General features: G+C 45.0%; 1 protein-coding gene across 12 annotated transcripts in view; it reads right to left on the reverse strand.

Annotated features, from left to right (window-relative positions):
* The window catches only part of LOC106564681 (myosin-10), a 99,409-nt gene that overhangs the window by 64,879 nt on the left and 8,664 nt on the right, over positions 1-25,866 (reverse strand). For all 12 annotated transcript variants that reach the window (XM_014130918.2, XM_014130916.2, XM_014130913.2 and 9 more), the window contains exon 3: positions 11,336-11,492. In XM_014130918.2, coding sequence (XP_013986393.1) covers positions 11,336-11,492 — 157 coding nt within the window. The remainder of the gene's footprint in view (positions 1-11,335; positions 11,493-25,866) is intronic.

The following is a 25,866-nucleotide window of genomic DNA, read 5'->3' on the forward strand; positions in this document are numbered from 1 at the left end:
CACCAGGCTTGGATGGATGGCTCCACTTGAGCTCCTCCACAGACCATGCACAACAAAAACAAAACACGTCACCATCTTTCAAACCTGTGACAAAGTGAAAACTTGGAGGACATCTTGGGCACAGTGGCTCTGCGTGTGGCGTTTGTGACGGAGAGGAGACAAGGGAAGATAGGACGAGGGAGAGAAGAGCAAAGGGGGCAGAGGGAGCTGGTCTCAGCCCACAGACAGTGAGCTCATTGTGAGCCTGTGGCTCGCTGGGCCTAGTCCAGCCTCCACTATTGAAGGCTAATGCATTAAGGAAAGGCAATGGAGTGGAAACACTCGGCTCTGAAAACCCAGCTCCAGAGGTCACTTTTGCTGTTAACAAAATGGCTTTGAAGGAGGAAGACCTCAGAAACCAGTTTGATATAAATAGAGGTACAACACATCTACTGTGCCGTGGTGGATAATGAAGACAAACTGGTGGTCTGTAGCTTTAATTGAGGATAGTCTAGTTTTCATCTGTTTAAGAAAAAAGAGAGAGGAAATGTCTCAAAATGAACTCTGAGCACTGATAACTTATAGCAGATGTACTCTGCAACAAATAAGGCATCGTCCAAGTGTTGTGTGGTGAGCAGTAGTATGTCAGTCAGCAGATATCAGAGTCCAAACCAGAGTAAAATGAAGATCATTGTTGGTTGGCCTGGCTCCTCCAGGGGAAGTTCCAACCAGTCACGAGACAGGGTGGATAGGGCCTATCTCACACTGTAGACTGTGGGCAGACTGCTTCCCCATTATTACCCCTCCCCTTCAGATCCCCCCTGCTGGATTGATGCAGTGACCAGACTCATTCCACACATTCCAGTTCACATCCCTGCCAGCCACGAGCCTCAAGCTCAATTCTAACGAAAAGTGTGCTCATGCTGGAAATAGAATGCATATGAGTGAGAGAAAACAGACATGCCGCGAGTGTCAACAGCATCATAGCACGTCAAATTAGCAAGCAAGTCTATTTTTCACGCGTCTACACGGAGCAATTCTGGTAAAATAACCAGATAGATTGCTTGGGGTCGTTTGTAGAAAAGAATTAGGGAAGATCATTACAATTCCTCTATGCTAAGTAGACTAAAGATGTAGTTTAAAATGTATTGGGCTGTAGCTAAGGTCGCAGCCTACCTTTGTTGATTTCATAGGCATGTAGCCTAGGCAGGCTACGACTGGAACACTTGAGGACCGCTTACATAGAAGAACAAGACTTGGTTTAGCACAGGTACGGTGGCTCCCATAGGACATCTAAGGAACTCACAACAATAACGCTCAGGGGCTTCATAGGGAACATAGATAACTGTTTATTATGGATTTTCATTGGCATACGCTATGCAGTGTATGTGAATTGACGCTCGCTACGGGCGTCTCTCCATGTGATTTCGGCTTCACTCAAGACTAAGGCAGAAGGCAAGCCTCTCGTTCACATCTACTGTATGACGACACCTGTACGGACCATATATGGACAAATACCTGGCCATGTACAAAGAACACCTGTACTGACCATGTATGGACAAATACCTGGCCATATACGGAAAACACCTGTACTGAACATGTATGGACTGCTCTATCCATTTGACTGACTGAGGAACATTGGGTGTTTACAGCCATTCCACAATAAAATGAGATGTGGGTTTTGTTGCCCTGGCCTGTACATTCAGAAGGACCAGGTCCAACATCCTAAAACTTTGTTGACAGTTTGACTATAATTCAGCAAGCAGGGGAGCGAAGGATTGCTGCAATTGTCCAATTTTGCAGTCTACAATGTGTGGAGAGGCATGGAAAAGCTATCCCATTAAAGCATTAGAGTGGTCAGTTTGTTAGTATAACACCTCAGGAGCAGTTACAAGCCTGTACATCGGGCAGGACTCCAGCAGTGCTTAAGGGTCGAGTCAGATTATACTGTATTTACACAGAGTGTACAAAATATTACACTTTCCATGACATGACTGACCAGGTGAATCCAGGTGGAAGCTATAATCCCTTATTGATGTCACCTGTTAAATCCACTTTAAATCAGTGTAGTTGAAGGAGAGGAGACGGGTTAATGAAGGATTTTTAAACCTTGAAACAATTAGGACATGGATTGTGAATGTGTGCCATTCAGAGGGGAATGGGCAAGACAAAATATTTAAGTGTCTTTGAATGGGGTATGGTAGTAGGTGCCAGGTTCACCGGTTTGAGTGTGTCAAGAATTGCAATGCTGCTGGGTTTTTCACACTCAACATTTTCTCGTGTGTATCAAGAATGGTCCACCACCCAAAGGACATCCAGCCAACTTGACAACTGTGGGAAGCATTGGAGTCAACATGGGCCAGCATCCATGTGGAACGCTTTCGACACCTTGTAGAGTCCATGCACCAGGGGTTGCAACTCAATATTAGGAAGATGTTTCTAATGTTTTGTACACTCAGTGTATGTTCTCTCTGACATAGCCTACATGCACCAATCCTCTCCCCCTTTCTGTTACCGTCTCATTATAAAACAGTTTATTCCAGCAAGGCATTATGATTGGTCGAGAGGCGTTCACAGCCTGCAAAGCTGTCTTTGACGGCAAACAGCTGGCAGGCGGTCAATAGGGGGTTTTGGACTGTTCCTCTGTGCCTGGTCCCTGTTAGCCATCATCTGTGCTTAAAGCAATCAATATAACACTCACAAAAACAAACACTGTGGAGTGCCTGCTTGTGAATGGGGTCTAAGAGGCAAAACCCCTGGCCCCTGAAACGGCCATTAAACCGCAGTGGCAGGGCTTCTGCTATGGGGCCATTCAACAGCAGTGGCAGGGCTTCTGCTATGGGGCCATTAAACCGCAGTGGCAGGGCTTCTGCTATGGGGCCATTCAACAGCAGTGGCAGGGCTTCTGCTATGGGGCCATTAAACCGCAGTGGCAGGGCTTCTGCTATGGGGCCATTCAACAGCAGTGGCAGGGCTTCTGCTATGGGGCCATTCAACAGCAGTGGCAGGGCTTCTGCTATGGGGCCATTCAACAGCAGTGGCAGGGCTTCTGCTATGGGGCCATTCAACAGCAGTGGCAGGGCTTCTGCTATGGGGCCATTCAACAGCAGTGGCAGGGCTTCTGCTATGGGGCCATTCAACAGCACTGGCAGGGCTTCTGATATGGGGCCATTAAACAGCACTGGCAGGGCTTCTGATATGGGGCCATTCAACAGCAGTGGCAGTGGCAACAGCAGTGGTTTGAAGCTTCTGCTATGGGGCCATTAAACAGCAGTGGCAGGGCTTCTGATACGGGCAGAACCAGGAGATGGTCCTCAGACACCAACATCGACTTATAGATGACAAATAAAAAAATAGACAGACCCAGCAAATCTAGGTTCCATTTCCAATGTGAATCTTTCCTGAGAAATGGGTCCTTAGAAGAGAAACATGATAGGCTAGGCTAACTGGAGAATTCATCATTTTGAGAAGTTAGACAGCCCCGGACATCTGAACATTTATTCAGTGTGCGTTGTTTACGTGACCCAGACCAAGGCACCTGGTACAGTACACGTTTAATATTTACCTCAGGAGTGAGATAAATTACAGGAGACAGGTTGTGTACTACTGGACTACAGCTGCCACAGCAAGGACAGAGGGAGTGACGGGGAGTGACAGAAAGTAAGGGAAGGGAATCTCAATCAACCTCTTCTGGCTAGGTGGCACTATTTTCACGTCCGGATGAAAAGCGTGCTCAAAGTAAACTGCCTGTTACTCAGGCCCAGAAGCTAGGATATGCATATAATTGGTAGATTTGGATAGAAAACACTCAAAAGTTTCTAAAACTGTTAGAATTATGTTTGTGAGTATAACAGAACTGATATGGCAGGCGAAACCCAGAGGAAACCCCCACCCCCCAAAGAAATTCAGCTTACCTCTATTTTCAATGGCTAGTACTATAATTATAGTTGCAGTTCCTAGGGCTTCCACTAGATGTAAACAGTCTTTAGAAAGAGTTTCATGCTGGTTTTTGGAAAAATGACCCAGAAATTGTATTTTTTCTAGGTGGCTCCCATTTTGGCTTGTAGTGTTTCCTTGCTCATGGACGAGTGTGCGTTCTTTTTGTTTATCTCCGGTAAAGACAATAACGATTCTCCGTCTTAAATTGTATTGTTTATTTGCGTAACAGGATACCTAAGGTTTGATTATAAACGTTGTTTGACTTGTTTGGAAAAGTTTATTAGTAACGTTTGGGATTCATTTTGTATGCATCTTGACGGAGGGAAACTGTGGATTTTTGACTGAAGCGCGGTAGCTAAACTGAGTTTTTATGGATATAAAGACGGACATTATCGAACAAAAGGATCATTTGTGAGGATCATTTGTGGGCATTTTGGAGTGCCAACAGAAGAAGATCATCAAAGGTAAGGCATTTTTTTATATCGCTATTTCTGACTTTCGTGTCGCACCTCCCTGGTTGAAAATGATTAGTTATGCATTTGTATGACGGGGTGCTGTCCTCAGATAATCGCATGGTTTACTTTTGCCATAAAGCCTTTTTGAAATCTGACACGGCGGCTGGATTAACAACAAGTTAAGCTTTAATTTGATGTATTGCACTTGTGATTTCATGAAAGTTTAATATTTAGAGTCATTTAATTTGAAATTGGCGCTCTGCCATTTCACCGGATGTTGTCGAGGGGTTCCGCTAGTGGAACGTCTAGCCGTAACAGGTTTTAAGCCAGAGCCTGAGGCCTTGTCCTACTTCAATATTTAGAATACTTAGACCATGGGGTATAATGCAAGGTAACACACCTGCCATTCTGGTAAAGTAACATAGATGTTCAATATCTTTTCCCCATATCTTGAGACTGACCTGAGGGAAAAACCCAGAAGTTGAAAGTCTGATGACAAAAAAGTAGCCCATTATTAAGAGCTTACCAAGGCCCTGAGAACATTGAACAGGGCTCATTTACTGTATGCTAGCTCTGCCAAAAGCCAATCCACGCTGGGTGACAACACAGAGAGGAATTCTCACTGTGAGCATGGCACATTGTGTATTTTTTTCAGATGAGTAGACAGCCAATGTGGCTCAGGCCTGGCTGAGAAACAGAACCAGCTGTCCCGAGACGGGCGACCGACGGGCGCAGGAATTTGGCGGGTAGTGGTTTGAAGTAATTTTTTATTAGTCACACAAACTGGAGGGACTGATTGTGACCTCATCTACAGCTTCCCAGAGAGAGGCCAGCGAGAGAGGCCAGCCACAAGACCACCTGCCGGACCGTCAGAAAGGCCCCCTTAGAGCACGGGAGACCGCATTCCTCTAACGACCAGGGCTCAGTCCAAACCAAGGCCAAAACAAAGGGGAGAACGTAGACCTGGGGTTCCTGATCTGAAGCCATTGTATTCCTGAGCCAAGATGTTGTAATAAATTAAATTCAAGACGAAACATGAAAGGTGTTTCAAAGGGAGAAGCACATGTAGCATACTGAACACTTTGGACACCATGGAATGTTGAGAGGGTTCTTGTGGATGTCACTAAGACAGAGATGACATTTCCCATCCCTTGTATCGTTCAATCCAGGCCTGACCGAGGCTGAATTCCACGGGTGAGATCAAACACATTCTTCAATGTTCTAACGTCATTCCTCTCTCTCTATCCTCAAACTGTCACTACAGAACCAAAATCCTTACGCAACAGAAAAGGGATGACTTGGCTATAGCTGCAGTCAGTCTCACCCTAACCCCGGACAGAAAAGGAAACGGGTAATCAGCAGGCCTTGCCCTCTCAGTGTTCTGTGTGGCTTCGTTCCTCCCACGCCCAGGGTCATTAGGAGTCCTCTTAGCCTCCTCCCGCCTCTGTAGACAATGATTTATTCTTTATTCACCCAGAGGATATACAGCAGCCCAATGGCCACCCCTGCATTCCTTGCCATTGAACTGTAAGGGCCAGCAGAGAGGTTTGGTCACTGCAAGAAACACTTAAAAGTTCAAGGGTAATGGATATTCTCTAGCTTCCTCAATGTGGTACAAAGTAGCGTTGGTATAATGATGGTGGAGCGTTGGCAGTGATGGTGGAGCATTTGGCTCCACTGGCTTAATGCCAGCTGTTTTAAAAACCCTAGAGGGAAAAGGCCATAGAAATGGATCATTGTCAGCATATTCCAGAACTTTATAGGTTTATGACATCAACCACGCTCGTATTATATCGCTAGGGAAAATGGCTATGTGCTGCAGTATTGCCGGGCCTGCCGTGGATCTCAGGGGAGGCTAAAGAAACAGCTAGACCTCTGCTCTGTCTGGAGGGCACGGTCGTTTAGGTGCTCAGACTGCAGAGTGTCTCCAGGGACATCCTTCCCATGTTTGGCAGCTGGAAACATTAGAGGAGTGCTGAATCTGCTGATATTCAGGGTAAAAATTCTCTGCAGGTTGAATGAGTTCAGGGCCAGAAAGACATGGAAATTGGGGGGGGGGACAAATGTTATCTCAATTCCATAACATATGACAAAAGCAACAGAGCAGGCTAACTCAATCAAAGCTGCTCCAATTAGGCTAATAAAAATCACATGGTACACACAAGCTGTTCAAACTATTAGGCTAATAAAAATCCCATGGTACACTATCTAGAACCTAAAAGGGTACCTTAGCTGTCCCCATAGGAGAACCCTTTGAATAACCCTTGTTGGTTCCAGGTAGAACCCTTTTGGTTCCAACTAGAACAGCTTTGGGTTCCACAGACGATTCTACATGGAACCATAAATGGTTCTACCTGGAACCAAAAAGGTTTCTCCTATGGGGACAGCCGAATAACCCTTTTGGAAACCTTTTTTCTAGGAATGTAAAGTAAATGAGGGATTGAATTTGATTAAACACATTAATCAGTACTGTAATTCATCAAGTACTTTCAGCATCCATAACTGCATCTGGTCAATGTTCTTCTGAACCAGAACCAGCAAGAGAACACTCACCAAAACAATAGATTGTTATGTAATTTTCTTGTATTACATTTTGATATATATTTTTTTACTTTAGTTTATTTAGTAAATATTTTCTTAACTCTATTTCTTGAACTGCATTGTTGGTTAAGGGCTTGTAAGTAAGCATTTCACGTTAAGGTCTACACCTGTTGTATACGGCCATGTGACAAATAAAATGTGATTTGATTTGATTCAGAAAATTAGATCAAGCGTGGATTTTCTTGGCTTGACTTGGAATTCCTTAACTATGTAGTGGGTCTCTTTTTAAATAGACTAACAATAATCTCTGTGTGTACTCAGTGTGTTCTAGTACTCACAGGATGGACGAGGCGGGCTAGGCACAAAGCCTTGGATTCTTTTCAAAAGAACTTTGGCCATGAAAACCATTACAGGTCTTATTGGTACCAGGTGGGTCAAGGGATGCAGAGCGGGTCCCAGAGTGTACACACTAGGCCTACATCGTAATAACACACCCACAATCGCTTTGAGTCTATGACATTGTACATGAGGTCTCCATCCACGGAAATGTTCCTCCACACCATTTACTTAACATTCCGTTATCTTTGAGACTATTAACAAAAGACATAAGTTACTGTCCTTTGCACACATTTTATTTGATTGATTCATTCAGTGACGGAGAGGGTTCCCATGAGACAAATGTAGGCTTATTGCTCAAAGATTATGAGAACAATTTAGATCTGCCTTGAGTGGACCTAATGGCCTATCCAAACACAAGGGAGAGTCCTTACAGAGGCCATTCTTCCCTTCAATCTCACAAAGCCTTGCTGTTGGACAACTATGTTGCTGAGGGACAGTGTTGCCGTTGATGCGAGTTCAGTCCACTCTTGAAATCCCCATGCTGACATGGGCGTTTCTTCTCTCAACCAACACATGATTTCATTCAAGAGAACATCAGCGCTTCGCATTTCTTAACGACACGTTCCAGAAATGTTCAAATTAGCCCCTTGTAACTGACTGGACGCCATCAGTCCAAAGCAACGAGGGAGATTATGGAAAGTATCTGGAGAAGTAATTAATGGCAGATGTGTGGGTCTAGTTGTGGTGGGGGGAGGCCTAGTTAAACAACCAGGGCTTTGTAACGTTACACCTCATTTAACCCTCCATCTGGCAATTGGCTGGCATCTCAGAAATGCTGGGATAATGACTGGCCCCTGGAAAGGTTTAGACACCCTTAAGGGACTACAGATGAAAATTATCCGGCTGGCTAAATCTGGCACAGTTGCAGAAATGTTGACCAATGTGCATTGTTCATGTTAAGTATACTTAACCTAATAAATTACATGAAGCAAATGCCTGTTCCTTGTGGCTAAATTTTAGCTTTAATGTCCAAAGGGATGTGATAGTGTCGTCACGATCACAGCATTTAGGGATGATATCATGGCACTTAGATAATGTTGTGCTGATATCCATGACACTATGCAGTGATCCAGCAACATTTTCATACAATCAGTCCAGGATACCAGCTCCTAATCACTGAACTGAATCAGGTTATAGACCTGCTCAGGAGCAGAGCAGCAGCTGGCATCTGCTAATCTCCAACCTACAAACGTCCTTTTGAGCCAAACCGCTGGTTGGCTGGTTAGCCATGATGACTATACTGGCGATGACTACCACTGTGACAAGCCCGCATAAAAGTCCATAGGAACTGCAGGTCCTGAGAGGTATCCTTTCATTTCTAAATTGGTTATTGGTAGAAACTGATGCATCATTTAAATGGGTGAAATTAAGCGAAAACAAAGAAGTGATTTGGATTTGGAATGGCACTTATTCCGAGTCCAAGTCTCCAGTCCCTGCACCCCACCCCTACATCCATGCAGATGCTCAGGGTGTGAGAAAGCTGGAGGGTGTGAAGGGGGTAATGGGAAAAACTCACTGGGTCATGGGACAAGTAGGGCTCATAACAAATGTATGATTGGGGAAGCACTATGTATTTGCATGCACATGCAATGTCCAATAGTGGCATTACCACTACATTACCAGTACATCCAACCAGTGTCTTTGGGAAGATTCTTCACAGAGGACACTACTTGAAGTGTCAATGCACACATTCTCCACACAGAGAGAACTTCCTCCTTGTCTAAACTGACACCAGGCAGGGCCTGGATGACGGGACTGCCCAACCCGTCACAACCAACCCCCACTGGACGGACAAGCCCTCGCCACAGAGACAAAATGTCCCATTGTGCTGCCAAATGCAGGTCATCCTCTCTGCTCTCACTGGTCTGGTCCCAGTCACAGCTCCCAGCCTGGGGTGCCTCCCAGCTATATCAGGCAGAGGGAAAGAGAGACATCTCTCAGACATCTCTCTATGATGTCTGTTGTGACAGTCATGGGATGGTGCTCCGTGATGTGCATCCACACCAATAGCACAGCCCTATGGACATCCAGAGTCTGTGCCTAGATAGTATTGCTGGGGAGCTGCCCCTCGCCCCAAGATCCAGAAAAAGAGTTAAGATGTCAAGAGGAGCTGTGCAAAAACAAACACACGCTGGTGTAAAAACTCTGGATAAATTAGAGTGGGAGAGAAAGGGGGACTGGGAAGAATTGATTGCTGCCAGGAATGATATGTTGGTTTAGTCAGGTGTCTGGGACAGGACAGATCGGCAGGTAGACTAGTGGTTAGAGTGTTGGACTAGTAATCGATAAGTTACAAGATCGAATCCCCGAGCTGACAAGGTACAAATCTGTTGTTCTGCCCCTGAACAAGGCAGTCAACCCACTGTTCCTGAAAATAAGAATTTGTTCTTGACTGACTTGCCTAGTTAAATAAAGGTTAAAAATAATGGGTTTCTAAAACAGATAATGTGGCTATTTCTACTTGGAGTATAAGATACAAAATACATGAAATAAACCAAATGTCAAATAAACCAAATAGGAGGTTATGCAGGCTTCTCCTGCTGGGCAGAACCTATAGGCTAGTAGACGCTGCAGGAGATAGGTTCTCGCTCATCACGAACCCCTGGAAGATTTACGGTTGATAAAAACCAACTCAAATGGGATGAAGTCTATTAGCTGGATTTAACATCACATATAGGATTGTGAATCTACTTGAGTCACATACATTCACCCTTCTTGTGTTATGGAAACAGATGCAATTCTAATAAAGCTTTTGGTGTATGTTTTTCTTCACCCAACACTTGCAGTGCGTCAACATATTTTGACCATGCCAGAGACAAAGTCAAAGCCTCTGGCAATCTGAAGAGGATTCTCTCTGCAGTGACTAAAGGCTTTGGGTTCTCAAACTGAGATTTAGACCCATTGGTACTTATAGCCCATAGTGGTGCTGAGAAGTGCATAGTTCTGAGGTATCAGCACTTCATGGGAAAAAAACTGTCATCCTTCACTTCCCCTTTCCACTGTGCTCCCCACATTCCAGAGATTGCTGGCAAAATTAATTTCTCTCTGGAGGTGGAAATATGAACAGAGAAATAAGACCAGCTCCTTTGGACTGTTTCCACAGAGCCCTTTTTCCTCAATGCGTGCCATTTGATACCATAATGCTTGAGAAGCTTGCATGAATTTAGGGCAACTACTACATAATACAGAGTTGGCCAGTGCACTAAATCAAAATAATTGGGGGCGACTTTAGTATGCAACAAACCATGGTTCAGCTGATGGTTTCAATTAAGCCTTCTAGTGAAATGAATGGCCCTAAAGCTGTTGAAATTGAGTAGTAATCCCGTAAATCACGGGGCAACTGTTAAACAACTTTTATGAGTGTTGGCAATGGCGACACGTGGCTTGTTTTGGTTCAGTAACTTGAGAATGAAAGCCTTGAGTATTGTAACAGTAGAGCTGAAGGAGATGCCCTGCCAAATGCAACAGGAGAAGTAACCTTTCGACAATTTACAGAAGGCCCCCCCCCCCAATAAAAAGAATCGACAAAACTAAAATGATGACATAATGGCCTGTTCATCCCCTAGCAACATTTACATTTACATTTACGTCATTTAGCAGACGCTCTTATCCAGAGCGACTTACAAATTGGTGCATTCACCAATGCACCAATTTGGTGCATTCAACAGTTTAAATTGAAACACAACAACAACAACATCTGGCCTTGGGGAACTGACCATGTACAATTAACATGACAAATGATCCAATCAGGCTCCACTTAACATCACAGACCTGGGAGATAAGTGCACCTGCCACAGTGGAGACAAGGCTGTCCTAATATCAGTATGTACCGTTCCTACTGGTTGACTGCCTCTCAACAACAGCCTTAATCCCAAAACAACCGGTTAAGTTGGCTTTGACTTTCTGGTTCCAGTAGACTGAATCAGATCATTCATACAATTTCCCTGTGTAGCAAACATATGTGCATATTTTGTGCAATGACATTGATGGTTGTGGTAAAGGGAGGGATAACCTTAACTTACCTTGGAGCATGCATCTGTACGCGGACTCTGAGATGGCGTAGATGTGAGGGGGCATCTCGTGTCTCTTCTTCCCCCTGTACATCTCAATGATGTTCTCGGAGTAGATGGGCAGGTACTTGTAGGGGTTTATCACCACACAGAAGAGGCCAGAGTACGTCTGCAGGAGAAAGAAGATAATGTCATTCAGTGTGAAAAACGTGAATCTGAAGACACCATGATTTGATATCACCTTTTTTTAAAACATTTAATAATACAGGTTTGCCAGGTAAAGAGAAACCATCTGAAACAATTGTGGAACAGTCAGCCTTCATGTAATGAGAAAGAGCTAACAAATCCTTTCAGTGCCCCACAGGGAATCACTACTATCACCATTCACTAATGATGATGAAGCAAATCAAAGTTATTTTTGTCACGTGCGCCGAATACAACAGGTGTAGACCTTAGAGTGAAATGCTTACTTACAGGCTCTAACCAATAGTGCAAAAAAGGTATTAGGTGAACAATAGGTAGGTAAATAAATAAAACAACAGTAAAAAGACAGGCTATATAGAGTAGCGAGGCTATAAAAGTAACGAGGCTACATACAGACACGGGTTAGTCAGGTTGATTGAGGAAGTATGTACATGTAGATATGGTTAAAGTGACTATGCATATATGATGAACAGAGAGTAGCAGTAGCGTAAAAGATGGGTTGGCGGGTTGTGGGTGGGGGGACACAATGCAGATAGCCCGGTTAGCCAATGTGCAGGAGCACTGGTTGGTCGGCCCAATTGAGGTAGTATGTACATGAATGTATAGTTAAAGTAACAATGCATATATGATAAACAGAGAGTAGCAGCAGTGTAAAAAGAGGGGTTGGGGGGGGGGGCACACAATGCAAATAGTCCGGGTAGCCATTTGATCACCTTTTCAGGAGTCTTATGGCTTGGGGGTAAAAACTGTTGAGAAGCTATTTTGTCCTAGACTTGGCACTCCGGTACCGCTTGCCATGCGGTAGTAGAGAGAACAGTCTATGACTGGGGTGGCTGGGGTCTTTGACAATTTTTAGGGCCTTCCTCTGACACCGCCTGGTGTAGAGGTCCTGGATGGCAGGCAGCTTAGCCCCAGTGATGTACTGGGCCGTACGCAATACCCTCTGTAGTGCCTTGCGGTCAGAGGCCGAGCAATTGTAGTACCAGGCAGTGATGCAACCAGTCAGGATGCTCTCGATGTTGCAGCTGCAGAACCTTTTGAGGATCTCAGGACCCATGCCAAATCCTTTTAGTTTCCTGAGGAGGAATAGGCTTTGTCGTGCCCTCTTCACAACTGTCTTTGGACCATTCTAGTTTGTTGTTGATGTGGACACCAAGGAACTTGAAGCTCTCAACCTGCTCCACTACAGCCCCTTCGATGAGAATGGGGGCGTGCTCGGTCCTCCTTTTCCTGTAGTCCACAATCATCTCCTTAGTCTTGGTTACGTTGAGGGATAGGTTGTTATTCTGGCACCACTCGGCCAGGTCTCTGACCTCCTCCCTATAGGCCGTCTGTCATTGTCGGTGATCAGGCCTACCACTGTTGTGTCGTTTGCAAACTTAATGATGGTGTTGGAGTCGTGCCTGGCCATGCAGCCGTGGGTGAACAGGGAGTACCGGAGGGGACTGAGCACGCACCCCTCGGGAGCTCCAGTGTTGAGGAACAGCGTGGTAGATGTGTTGCTACCTACCCTCACCACCTGGGGGCGGCCCATCAGGAAGTCCAGGATCCAGTTGCAGAGGGAGGTGTTTAGTCCAGGATCCTTAGCTTAGTGATGAGCTTTGAGGGTACTATGGTGTTTAACGCTGAGCCGTAGTCAATGAATACCATTCTCACATAAGTGTTCCTTTTGTCCAGGTGGGAAAGGGCAGTGTGGAGTGCAATAAAGATTGCATCATCTGTGGATCTGTTTGGGTGGAATGCAAATTGGAGTGGGTCTAGGGATTCTGGGATAATGGTGTTGATGTGAGCCATTACCAACCTTTCAAAGCACTTCATGGCTACGGACGTGAGTGCTACGGGTCTGTAGTCATTCAGGCAGGTTGCCTTAGTGTTCTTGGGCACAGGGACTATGGTGGTCTGCTTGAAACATGTTGGTATTACAGACTCAATCAGGGACATGTTGAAAATGTCAGTGAAGACACCTGCCAGTTGGTCAGCACATGCCCGGAGCACACGTCCTGGTAATCCGTCAAGCCCCGAAACCTTGTGTATGTTGACCTGTTTAAAGGTCTTACTCACGTCGGCTACGGAGAGTGTGATCACACAGTTGTCCGGAACAGCTGATGCTCTCATGCATGCCTCAGTGTTGCTTGCCTCGAAGCGAGCATAGAAGTGATTTAGCTCGTCTGGTAGGCTCGTGTCACTGGGCAGCTCGCGGCTGTGCTTCCCTTTGTAGTCTGTAATAGTTTTCAAGCCCTGCCACATAAGACGAGTGTCGGAGCCAGTGTAGTATGATTCAATCTTAGCACTGTATTGACGCTTTGCCTGTTTGATGGTTCGTCGCAGGGCATAGCTGGATTTCTTGTAAGCTTCCGGGTTAGAGTCCCGCACCTTGAAAGCGGCAGCTCTACCCTTTAGCTCAGTGTGAATGTTGCCTGTAATCCATGGCTTCTGGTTGGGGTATGTACGTACAGTCACTGTGGGGACGAAAAGGAGTGTGAACTGCTTAGTGGACAGTGACTAAGCACAAACAGAGTAATATCCTGACCTTGGCTTGTATGGTGGTGGAAGGACAGTGAAGATGTGAAAGGATACATACAGGTGGCGTAGAGGGAATGAGAGAACAAAGATCGTTGCAGGTCCGTATCAAAGTAGCCTATTGATAAGGTTGACCATCAGTTTGCTGCTACAGGCACTGAGATTAAAACATTACCATCATAATGATTAGGCATCATAAAAAGACCGGTTGCCTCTGGTTCAGAGCCACCGCGCTCACTGGCCGAGATTTATTTTCCCTTATCTCTCACTCTCCCCCTGACCTCCAAAAACTGATCATACAGAAACAGTCCCTGTGATATAGATGCTGCTAGGTGAATGGCTGCCAAAGTGCTGCACCATTTGAGATTCCTCCCACATGGCACTCACAGCTTTCTCCTCCTCCGCCGCCAACTCATTGCATCCGTCTGAGAGGACGGCTCTTTATTCAGTGCAGTCCAACGCACTCAAGCCAGGGAATGAGTTACGCTGTGTGTGATGCATTGTAATAACCCGAAACGGAGAGCAACAAATCTGATCTCTTTAACACTAATGCAGATCTCTAAATGGGGGTCGTTGCAGTTGCGTACAAAACTGCCATATCATCCCTGCAGTGTCAGACGTGGGGGGTCGGCCAGGAGAGGGTTAATCCCTGTCTACAGTCTGCCGGCCGGGATATTCCATTAACCAAGTAAGAGAGGGGGGGCGGGTGATTATGCAGAAGGGTCCATTTCCCATTCTGCCTTTCTCTCTGTGTCCATGCACCCTTTCTCTCCATCTCTCAGTCCCTCTCTCTTGGTCATTCCAAACTTGGCTGGGCGGCAGAGACACATTCCTGTAACTATGTTGTCTAGTGTCTTGGGGCAGGGGAGGCAAAAGACAGGGGGCTGCAGAGGGGCCCAAGGTCGGCTAACCAAGTTGCTGAGCTGGAACAATGGCGGTGTGGCCGCGGCATGCTGGTGGGGGGTGGGGGTAGCGGCAAGGTCCTAATCTAAAGACATGCGGAGCAAAGCTCACCGCCACAGCTGTCGCCTGGCTGCAGCAGGAAATGCGATTGTGAGTCACACACACTCCTTCTCCTCTGGGAGACAAAACAAACGTGTCCGCTCACACACGAGATAGCTGCTACACCTCTTATCTCAGTCTTTGGGCAACAGGGGACTTTCACATTTACATTACATTTAAGTCATTTAGCAGACGCTCTTATCCAGAGCGACTTACAAAATGGTGCATTCACCTTATGATATCCAGTGGAACAACCACTTTACAATAGTGCATCTAAATCTTTTAAGGGGGGGGGTTAGAAGGATTACTTTATCCTATCCTAGGTATTCCTTAAAGAGGTGGGGTTTCAGGTGTCTCCGGAAGGTGGTGATTGACTCCGCTGTCCTGGCGTCGTGAGGGAGCTTGTTCCAACATTGGGGTGCCAGAGCAGCGAACAGTTTTGACTGGGCTGAGCGGGAACTGTGCTTCCTCAGAGGTAGGGGGGCCAGCAGGCCAGTGGTGGATGAACGCAGTGCCCTTGTTTGGGTGTAGGGCCTGATCAGAGCCTGAAGGTATGGAGGTGCCGTTCCCTTCACAGCTCCGTAGGCAATCACCATGGTCTTGTAGCGGATGCGAGCTTCAACTGGAAGCCAGTGGAGAGAGCGGAGGAGCGGGGTGACGTGAGAGAACTTGGGAAGGTTGAACACCAGACGGGCTGCGGCGTTCTGGATGAGTTGTAGGGGTTTAATGGCACAGACAGGGAGCCCAGCCAACAGCGAGTTGCAGTAATCCAGACGGGAGATGACAAGTGCCTGGATTAGGACCTGCGCCGCTTCCTGTGTGAGGCAGGGTCGTACTCTGCGAATGTTGTAGAGCATGAACCTACAGGATCGGGTCACCGCCTTGATGTTAGTGGAGAACGACAGGGTGTTGTCCAGGATCACGCCAAGGTTCTTAGCACTCTGGGAGGAGGACACAAGGGAGTTGTCAACCGTGATGGCGAGATCATGGAACGGGCAGTCCTTCCCCGGGAGGAAGAGCAGCTCCGTCTTGCCGAGGTTCAGCTTGAGGTGGTGATCCGTCATCCACACTGATATGTCTGACAGACATGCAGAGATGCGATTCGCCGCATTTTACTGTACTCTATTTGGCTGCAGCATGACTGGGGTTTGTGGCATTGTGTTATGTGGTATAAAAATAATGCCAATATATTGAAGGTCATGATGAATAGGAAATGAGACAATCACCATCACCATGCAGAATGTGATGAATGGTCACTTTGAGACGACACGTGGTGCAGTGATTTTGGGGGATATCATGGTGTGCATTAGGGGAGGGGTGAGTGGGTCACCAGATGGCCAGTCCTTCATATGTACACAGACAGATCCCTCGGAAGGGCAGAAATATGCTCTAGCCTGGTCATGGGCCAGCCACAGCAACAACAAGCTTGGGAGGAAGCAGAGATTTGTTGTTCAAATCAAAATCAAATCAAAGTTTATTGGTTGCGTACACAGTTTAGCAGGTGTTATAGCGGCGCAGCGAAATGCTTATGTTACTATTTCCTAACAATGCAGTAAAATGTCCAAATTAAAATGTCAAGAAAAATACACCACAAAAAGGAAGAAATCAAGAACGGCGGGACGAATGTTCATGAGTCACATTGGGGGACTAGGTCGCTTTTTGGGGAGAAAGATGGATGCAGGGGTCACTAGCAAGGGGTATGTGGCTACACAGGGGTAACTAACATTCTAGTGCGATTCATCTTGGTGCACTGGTCGATGAGTATGTATGGAGTTATGGAAGAGATTCCTGCGGAATCCACAGATCCCCACATAGTCGCAAGCCTCACCTTTAGCTGGCAGCAGAGTAGGGCCAGCGGACACACCACACCACCTGTCACCGCTTCCCCTTGCCCCCCACAGTGGGCGCAGCGCCAGGCAGACGGATCAGCGCTCCGGCTGGCGTAGCCCAGACCCAGAGGCAGCAGTGGGGTCGGGGAGAGATATGACTCAGTTGCCCAGCCTGGATGGCAGCCCCTGGGGAGTACTTGGGGGATTAGTGGGGCTATGTGTCTGCAGGCGGGGGTGAGACCTGTAGGAGGTATATGAAGGGAAGGAGGCCTTGGCGAAGAACCTGTCCCTCTCTCTCAATACAGTAGAGACCGGGGTGAGACGCCGGCCAAGAGCATATACATCTCACACAGCACTGTGCCTTAGATGGAGGGAGGCGTGAGCCAAGATCCTGTCTCTCAGTACAACAAAGTAGTGTACCCAGATAGCCAGGCTGTGGTTAACAACGGAGAACTCTGACACGGTTGACTAGGTTCCCAGTTCTCCGGAAATGTCAAAATAGTCCCCCGTGCCAAGCCCAAGCTGAGCGTAGCTGAGCAACGGCAAGAATTGAGGGCCTCTCCATGGAGAGTGGATGTTTTCATTCTCATTCTCAACATTGTTCCGTCTGCGAAGCTTAGCTCAGTGCCACTCCGTTTTAATTGTCATAGCATATTGAAAAGAGGCGATGATTATGGAGAATAGAATTTTCAAAGGGTTTAGAGAGAGAATGGTCTAATATTGTTCACTATGAGCAGTGCTTCATTTCCAGTGCTCCAATAGCATTGGGGTCTGAGTGTGGGAGGAGACCAACGGCGCACTAGTGCAGAGCAAGCAGTTTTGCTCCATCTACACAGTGTGTGTGTTTGTGTGCTTCGTTTGCATACTGATCTCTGCCTCATACTCATCCCAGCGGGCCTGTGACCAGGCTGCGAGTCTGAGGCATCATGCAGGAAAGGAGTGGTTTGGGTCCCGTCTGTCTGCTTATGGGGACTTAAAGAAAATATTCTCTTGATATTTTTTATGGGAAAAACATAACTGACGCACTGGTTTCAATTGAGAACAGAGACCCATGCTCCAGTGAAAGCCAGGCTTAGGGGAGACTGAAGAGGCGATGTCTGCAGATGAAGGTAACTAAACATCAACTCAAAGCTCCAGGCCTTGGACCGTCTTCCCAGTCTGCACTGTTGCACTACAAAGGATACAGCCGATACTGTTCCTTAAAAGGTTACAGAAACACATGCATTTAATAACACATCACACATTCAACCCAAAAGCTAGCCCTTTCCTGGGGGCATTGAGGTTAGCCACAGACCACAAGGGGAAACGAGAATGCTATGCAGCTGACCAAAAACGAGTGCTGAGCAATTAGTGCTTTCTGAGGTTGGTTCGGTTTCGGTTCGATTACAAAAAATATTTCACTGTTTCGATTTCGGTTTCAATTATTAAAACATTCAATGCACTATGCATTATGTGGGTTAAATGCTGTAACACACAATAAAACAATAAAAGTCCCATGATGGTAGTGAGTGTCCATTACTGCTTATCACCATATTAACTATTAACCTTCATTCACATTACATCAGAAATATCTCACTTGTTGTGTATATTAAAATGTGTTTTATTTGATGACTATTATTTAATTCCAAGTCATTATCTCATCTCTACAGAGCTGCTGTCTATTCTGTCTGACAAAATCACTATTTTAGTAGCTCTTCAAAGTAAATAAGGCATGACTGCTGAATACCAACTATCAATCATTTAGATCATGCACTTTCAGTTCGAGATACCTTGAGGAGCAACAGCTGCTCTCTATATCCACTCACAATCACGCATTATTTTATCTCTTCTGCAGCAGGTGTAAAAGAAACACAGACCGGATAAGTAGATGCGCAATGGATTATGGCCATTGTAGTTAATTACCGCATCTTATGCGCTAAACTATGTGGAATATTAGCCCTGTTGGAAACTACAACTCCCTACTACATTGCACAGTTCAGGCTGTATCTGATTAATTTCTAGAAAAACTGTGCAACGTGCGCATTGATCTCACAGGAAAAAAATTGTTTATTGCTCAGTACTACCAAAAACAGACATCTGGAGGCAAGTGTCCTTCCTTACCCCTCAACAGCCTCTGTTCAATACGCACCTGGGGCATATCAGCGTTGTTGAGGATTGAGTCAGTGGCAGTTTCAAAGTGGGACTGTTCCCTATGAAATGTCCCTGGCCTCTACTGTATTGGATTGCAAGGAGGGGATCTTGACCTGGTCGGCACACATCATGCTTATTAACCATCTTTGGCTCTGAGAGTCCTACAGTTCTCAGCCTGTAACATTCTATCTCATTAGCATAGGGTAGCCAGGGGTCAAGAACCTGTGCCACCAGGAGAGTTAAGGATAGGCAGAGCTCCCTGTAAACCTCGGTGTTGTTCTTTTATGAACGGAGTGCATATAAAACCTATTTTACAAGAAAGAAACTGCAATGTACAGCCTCGCAAAAACAAACCAATATCCTTCAGCACCACCAGAGAGACAGAGGAGACATTTTCTTTTACACTGTGACCTGGGAGTCATTAACAGTCACAGGATCAAACATCAACCAAAACATACAGTACTGGGCAAAAGTTTTAGGCAGGTGTGGAAAAAAACTAACGTAAGTATGCTTTCAAAAATAGACATGTTAATAGTTTATATTTATCAATTAACAAAATGCAAAGTGAATGAACAGAAGAAAAATCTTCATCAAATCAATATTTGGTGTGACCAAGCTTTGCCTTCAAAACAGCATCCATTCTTCTAGGTACACTTGCACACAATTTTTGAAGAAACTCAGCAGGTAGGTTGGCCCAAACATCTTGGAAAACTAACCACACTTTTTCTGTGGATTTAGGCAGCCTCAGGTACTTCTCTTTCTTCATGTAAACCCAGACAGACTTGATGATGTTGAGATCAGGGCTCTGTGGGGGCCATACCATCACTTCCAGGACTCCTTGTTATTCTTTACGCTGAAGATAGTTCTTAATGACTTTTGCTGTATGTTTGGGGTCGTTGTCTTGCTGCAGAATAAATTTGAGCCAATCAGATGCCTCCCTGATGGTATTGCATGATGGATAAGTTGCCTGTACTTTTCAGCATTGAGGAGACCATTCTTTCTGACCAAACCCCCAACTCCATTTGCAGAAATGCAGCCCTAAACTTGCAAGGAACCTCCACCATGCTTCACTGTTGCCTGCAGACACTCATTCATGTACCGCTCTCCAGCCCTTCGGCGTACAAACTGCCTTCTGCTAAACAAATATTTCAAATTTTGACTCATCAGTCCAGAGCACCTGCTGCCATTTTTATGTATCCAGTTCCTGTGTTTTCGTGCATAGTTGAGTTGCTTGGCCTTGTTTCCACGTTGGAGGTATGGCTTTTTGGCCGCAAGTCTTCCATGAAGGCCACTTCTGACCAGACTTCTCTGGACACTAGATGGGTGTACCAGGGTCCCACTGTTTTCTGCCAATTCTGAGCTGATGGCACTGCTGGACATCTTCTGATTGCGAAGAGAAGTAAGCATGATGTGTCTTTCATCTGCTGCAGTAAGTTTCCTTGGCCAACCACTGCGTCTACAGTCCTCAACGTTGCCCGTTTGTGCTTCTTCAAAAGAGCTTTGACAGCACATCTGGAAACCCCTGTTTGCCTTGAAATTTCGGCCTGGGAAAGACCTTGCTGAGACACTGGCTTGTAGGCCTCTCCAGGTCTCGCACTCATTGTGAAATTTGGTGGAGGATCTGTGATGATCTGGAGGTGCTTCAGCAAGACTGGAATCGGACAGATTTGTCTTTGTGAAGGACGCATGAATCAAACCACGTACAAGGTTGACCTGGAAGAGAACTTGCTTCCATCTGCTCTGACAATGTTCCCCAACTCTGAGGATTGTTTTTTTTTCCAGCAGGACAATACTCCATGACACGCAGCCAGGTCAATCAAGATGTGGATGGAGGACCACCAGATCAAGACCCTGTCATGGCCAACCCAATCTCCAGACCTGAACCCCATTGAAAACCCTCGAAATGTGATCAAGAAGATGGATGGTCACAAAACATCAAACAAAGCTGAGCTGCTTGAATTTTTGCGCCAGGAATGGCATAAAGTCACCCAACATCAATGTGAAAGACTGGGGGAGGGCATGCCAAGACGCATGAATGCTGTGATTGAAAATCAGGGTTATTCCACCAAATACTGATTTCTGAACTATTCCAAAGTTAAAACGTTAGTATTGTGTTGTTTAAAAATGAATATGAACTTATTTTCTTTATTCGAGGTCTGACAACACTGCAACGTTTTTGTTATTTTGACCATGTTCTGCAAATAAATGACCTAAATGACAATATTTGTATTTTGGGAGAAATGTTGTCAGTAGTTTATATAATAAAACAAAAATGTTAATTTTACCCAAACACATACCTATAAATAGTAAAACCTGAGAATCTGATAATTTTGCAGTTGTCTCTTAATTTTTTCCAGAGCTGTATATCATGTCCTCTACTTAATATCCTCTATATAATATCTATATAGCGCATTCAGAAATTATTCAGACCCCTTCCCTTTTTCCACATTTTGTTACATTACAGCCTTATTCTAAAATATATTAAATATTGTTTCCCCCTCATCAATCTACCCACAATACCCCACAATGAACAAGAGAACAGGTTTTTTGAATTATTTGCACATTTATATATATTTTTAACAGAAATACCTTATTTACATAAGTATTCAGACCCTTTGCTATGAGACTCAAAATTGAGCTCAGGTGCATCCTGTTTCCATTGATCATCCTTGAGATGTTTCTACAACTTGATTGGAGTCCACCTGTGGTAAATTCAATTGATTGGACATGATTTGGAAAGGCACACACCTGTCTATATAAGGTCCCACGGTTGACAGTGCATCTCAGAGCAAAACCCAAGCCATGAGGTCGAAGGAATTGTCTGTAGAGCTCCGAAACAGGATTGTGTTGAGGCACAGATCTGGGGAACGGTACCACAAAATGTCTGCAGCGTTGAAGGTCCCCAAGAGCACAGTGGCTTACATCATTCTTAAACAGAAGAAGTTTGGAACCACCCAAGACTCTTCCTAGAGCTGGCCGCCCAGCCAAACTGAGCAAACAAGGGAGAAGGGCCTTGGTCAGGTAGGTGACCAAGAACCCGATGGTCACTCTGACAGAGCTCTAGATTTCCTGTATGGAGAAGGGAGAACCTTCCAGAAGGACAACGATCTCTACAGCACTCCAGCAATCAGGTCTTTATAGTAGAGTGGCCAGACGGAAGTAACTCCTCAGTAAAAGGCACACGACAGCCCGCTTGGAGTTTGCCAAAAGGTACCTAAAGGACTCTCAGACCATGACAAACAAGATTCTCTGGTCTGATGAAACCAAGATTGAACTATTTGGCCTGAATACCAAGCATCACGTCTGGAGAAAACCTGGCACCATCCCTACGGTGAAACATGGTGGTGGCAGCATCATGCTTTGGGGATGTTTTTCAGCGGCAGGGACTGGGAGACATTTTTCCCTCAGGATTGAGGGAAAAATGAACGGAGCAAAGTACAGAGAGATCCTTGATGAAAACCTGCTCCGGAGTGCTCAGGACCTTAGACTGGGGGGGCGAAGGTTCACCTTCCAACGGGACAACGACCCTAAGCATACAGCCAAAACAACGCAGGAGTGGCTTCGGGACAAGTCTCTGAATGTCCTTGAGTGGCCCAGCTAGAGCCCAGACTTGAACCCAATCTAACATCTCTAGAGACCTGAAAATAGCTGTGCAGCGACGCTCCCCATCCAACTTGACAGAGCTTGAGAAGATCTGCACAGAAGAATGGGAGAAACTCCGCAAATACAGGTGCCAAGCTTGTAGTATCATACCCAAGAAGAATCAAGGCTGTAATCACTGTCAACGGTGTTTCAACAAAGTACTGCGTAAAGGGTCTGAATAATTATGTAAATATGGCACTTTTATTTTTAATACATTCGCACAAATTTCTACAAACCTGTTTTTTGTTTAGTCATTATGGAGTATTGTGTGTAGATAGATGAGGGGAAAAAACGAATTTATCAATTTTTAAATCGGGCTGTAACGTAACAAAATGTGGAAAAAGTCAAGGGGTCTGAATACTTTCCGAATGCACTATATATAATATAAAGCTCTCGGAATAAAATTAAGTTCTCCCCCTCCAAACTGTGTCAGGGTGTAATTGTCTAGAATAGAAATAAACTTCTCTGCAGGCAGCACATGCTGCTTCTAGGCTGTCATGACATGCTAACTACTAATTGCAGCAGTCTACTTCTCCCCTGGTAACTCATGCATTGCTTTACTTGATCTGAGGAAATGTGAAAAAATAACAAACTATGACGCCTAAGGAGGTTAGAATAAATGTTTTAAAAGAGATGGAGAGAGAGAAAGAGATGGAGGGAGAGACAAGGAGGGAGAGAGCGAGAGACAGGGAAATGGAAGAGCGACAAAGGCATCCAGATTAGGTTTGGGCAGTATACCGTATATACGTATACTGGGGTATATGGAAATAGTTCACAGGATGTCTTTTCAATACCGTCATTACCATTGAAACTATTTCTTTGAAGTTTAACACGTTTCAATATTTGTAGCTACTTTAAGTAAATGCCTGCACTCAACTTGTGCAATAAGTTAGGAGATCAAGAAGATTGCATTCTTAATTTCACCTGTCACATTTTTCATAATGAAGCTGACCGGTAGTCCCCAGTCACGTGGTGTTTGTTTACAAGCACACAACAACGACAGACAGGAGCCTTGTGAGTCACACGCTGTTGTGCAGCAGGCGCCAGGTAATGTATTTACATTCACAACTAAATGTTTGCCAGCTAGATTACTTATAACTAAGTTAACTGTCTAAAAGTTGCTAAATGCTCTGCAGTTGTGAATTTTGTTTGCTAATTTAGTGGTTAGCTTCTTCGTTTGGTAACAGCAGAGAATCCTGGCTCAAGAGCAGGGTTTCCTTTAGGAAAATGTGACCCTGGTCATTTGACTGCCACCATTTTAATTTACCCGGACCCATATCCATTGGGTCCGTAACCTGATTAGGGCGTCCACCCACGTTGCTCAGAATGACAGAAATCCCATTTAGATGATGGTAATTTATCTTAACAGAACATGCAAGTTGAGGATGCAACGACGTGCGTCCTTCTTACTGAATTCCACTGCACACTTTGAAGATGTTACATTTACTTTTCCTCAGCTAACAAGATGCGTAACGAACAGCAAAATCAAAAGCCCCTGTCAATCTACTACCGTAAATTCCGGACTATAAGCCGCAACTTTTTTCCCAGGCTTTGAACCTCGCGGCTTAAACAATGACGCGGCTAATATATGGATTTTTCCCGCTTTCAATTTTTTTTCTTCCAAAAAAACACATTCTGTGACATGCTCAGTTTTTTGGCGGCATGAAGCTTTCATTAGACCAATGAAATTGCCGAACGGGTTAAGGTCAAACAACTTTTGTTTACTGTTTAGAATAAATCGAGCGCTCTCAATGAAACGTCTTTATGAAACAATAGGCTACTGGTTTCAATGGCATATGGAAGTCTTTATGAAAGTAATTGCCTCCACAGATATGGTCAAATTTGCCTCGGCGACTTTGAAGCAAGGCAAAACATTCTTCATAATATGTAGTAAAATGTTCAGGTTTCAAACAATTAAGTATATGTTTTCCAAATGCATACTGGCGCTGATGAAGCCTGCCTTCCGTTGAGAAATAAAAAGAGTAGCTCTTTTTAAATTGTGGCCATCAAAACTATTTTTAACACGCGATTGCATTTAGAATTAATGTGCAATGATTGGGCTTATAAAAGCGCTGTCTGACAGATTTACCGTTTAAAAGCTCTGTATCTGTATGCTATGCGTGTGTGCTAAATAAGATACATAACAAATATACACAAGAGCCAATTTCATTGCACTAAATTATGCAAATAAACCTATAGACCAATAAGCATGACCAGTCAAATGTATTTACATCGACTAGTATTTCCATCAATGAATAGGCTAAAAAGCATTATTTTTCTATGGGAATTTTTTTCTTCTCAATGCCAAGGACAGGCCGGTGCCGATTTTATTTCTCTGCTTTGAAACATTTTTATTGGCCAAAAGGCAGCTATTAACTGCTAACGGAGACCCTGATCAAGAGCCTTGCTGTCTAATATTTTGTTTTGTTCATGCAGCAAACTGTGAGTAGCATTCTTTTGTTACTTGTATAACTTTAATAGCTGGGATGGCTGTCCTGCCAATAGTTTAGGATAAAATGTATAAAATGTTCGTAAATGCTCTCGTTAGCATTTAGTTAGTATTCTCTATGGGATTTTACATGTACCTGTTAGCATTGCTAACCTGCGGATTAAAGAGGCTCAGTTGCGTAGCCTAGGGGTAGCCTAGTGGTTAAGAGCATTGGTCCAGTAACTGAAAGGTCGCTGGTTCGAATGCATGAGCCGGCAAGGTGAAAAAAATCTGCCGTTCTTCCCTTGAGCAAGTCAGGTAACTACCAAAAAAACAACTGTTCCCGGCATACATTAACCTGTTGGGCTAGGGGGCAGAATTTCCACGGCCGGATAAAAAACGTACCCGATTTAAACTGGTTACTACTCTTGCCCAGAAACGAGAACATGCATATAATTAGTAGATTTGGATAGAAAACACTCTAAAGTTTCTAAAACTGTTTGAATGGTGTCTGTGAGTATAACAGAACTCATATGGCAGGCCAAAACCTGAGAAGATGCCATACAGGAAGTGCCCTGTCTGACAATTTGTTCTCCTTCTGTGGCATCTCTATCAAAAATATAGCATCTCTGCTCTTACGTGACATTTTCTAAGGCTTCCATTGGCTCTCAGAAGGCGCCAGAAAGTGGAATGACGTCTCTGCAGTCTCTGGGCGAAAAACAGCAGGAGTTTTTGTGAGTGGTCAGGCAGGGAACAATGACACTGGAGATGCACGTTCACGAGATGAC

The sequence above is a fragment of the Salmo salar genome, chromosome ssa12 (assembly GCF_905237065.1).
Source record: "Salmo salar chromosome ssa12, Ssal_v3.1, whole genome shotgun sequence".
In the NCBI taxonomy this organism is placed as follows: Eukaryota; Metazoa; Chordata; class Actinopteri; order Salmoniformes; family Salmonidae; genus Salmo; species Salmo salar.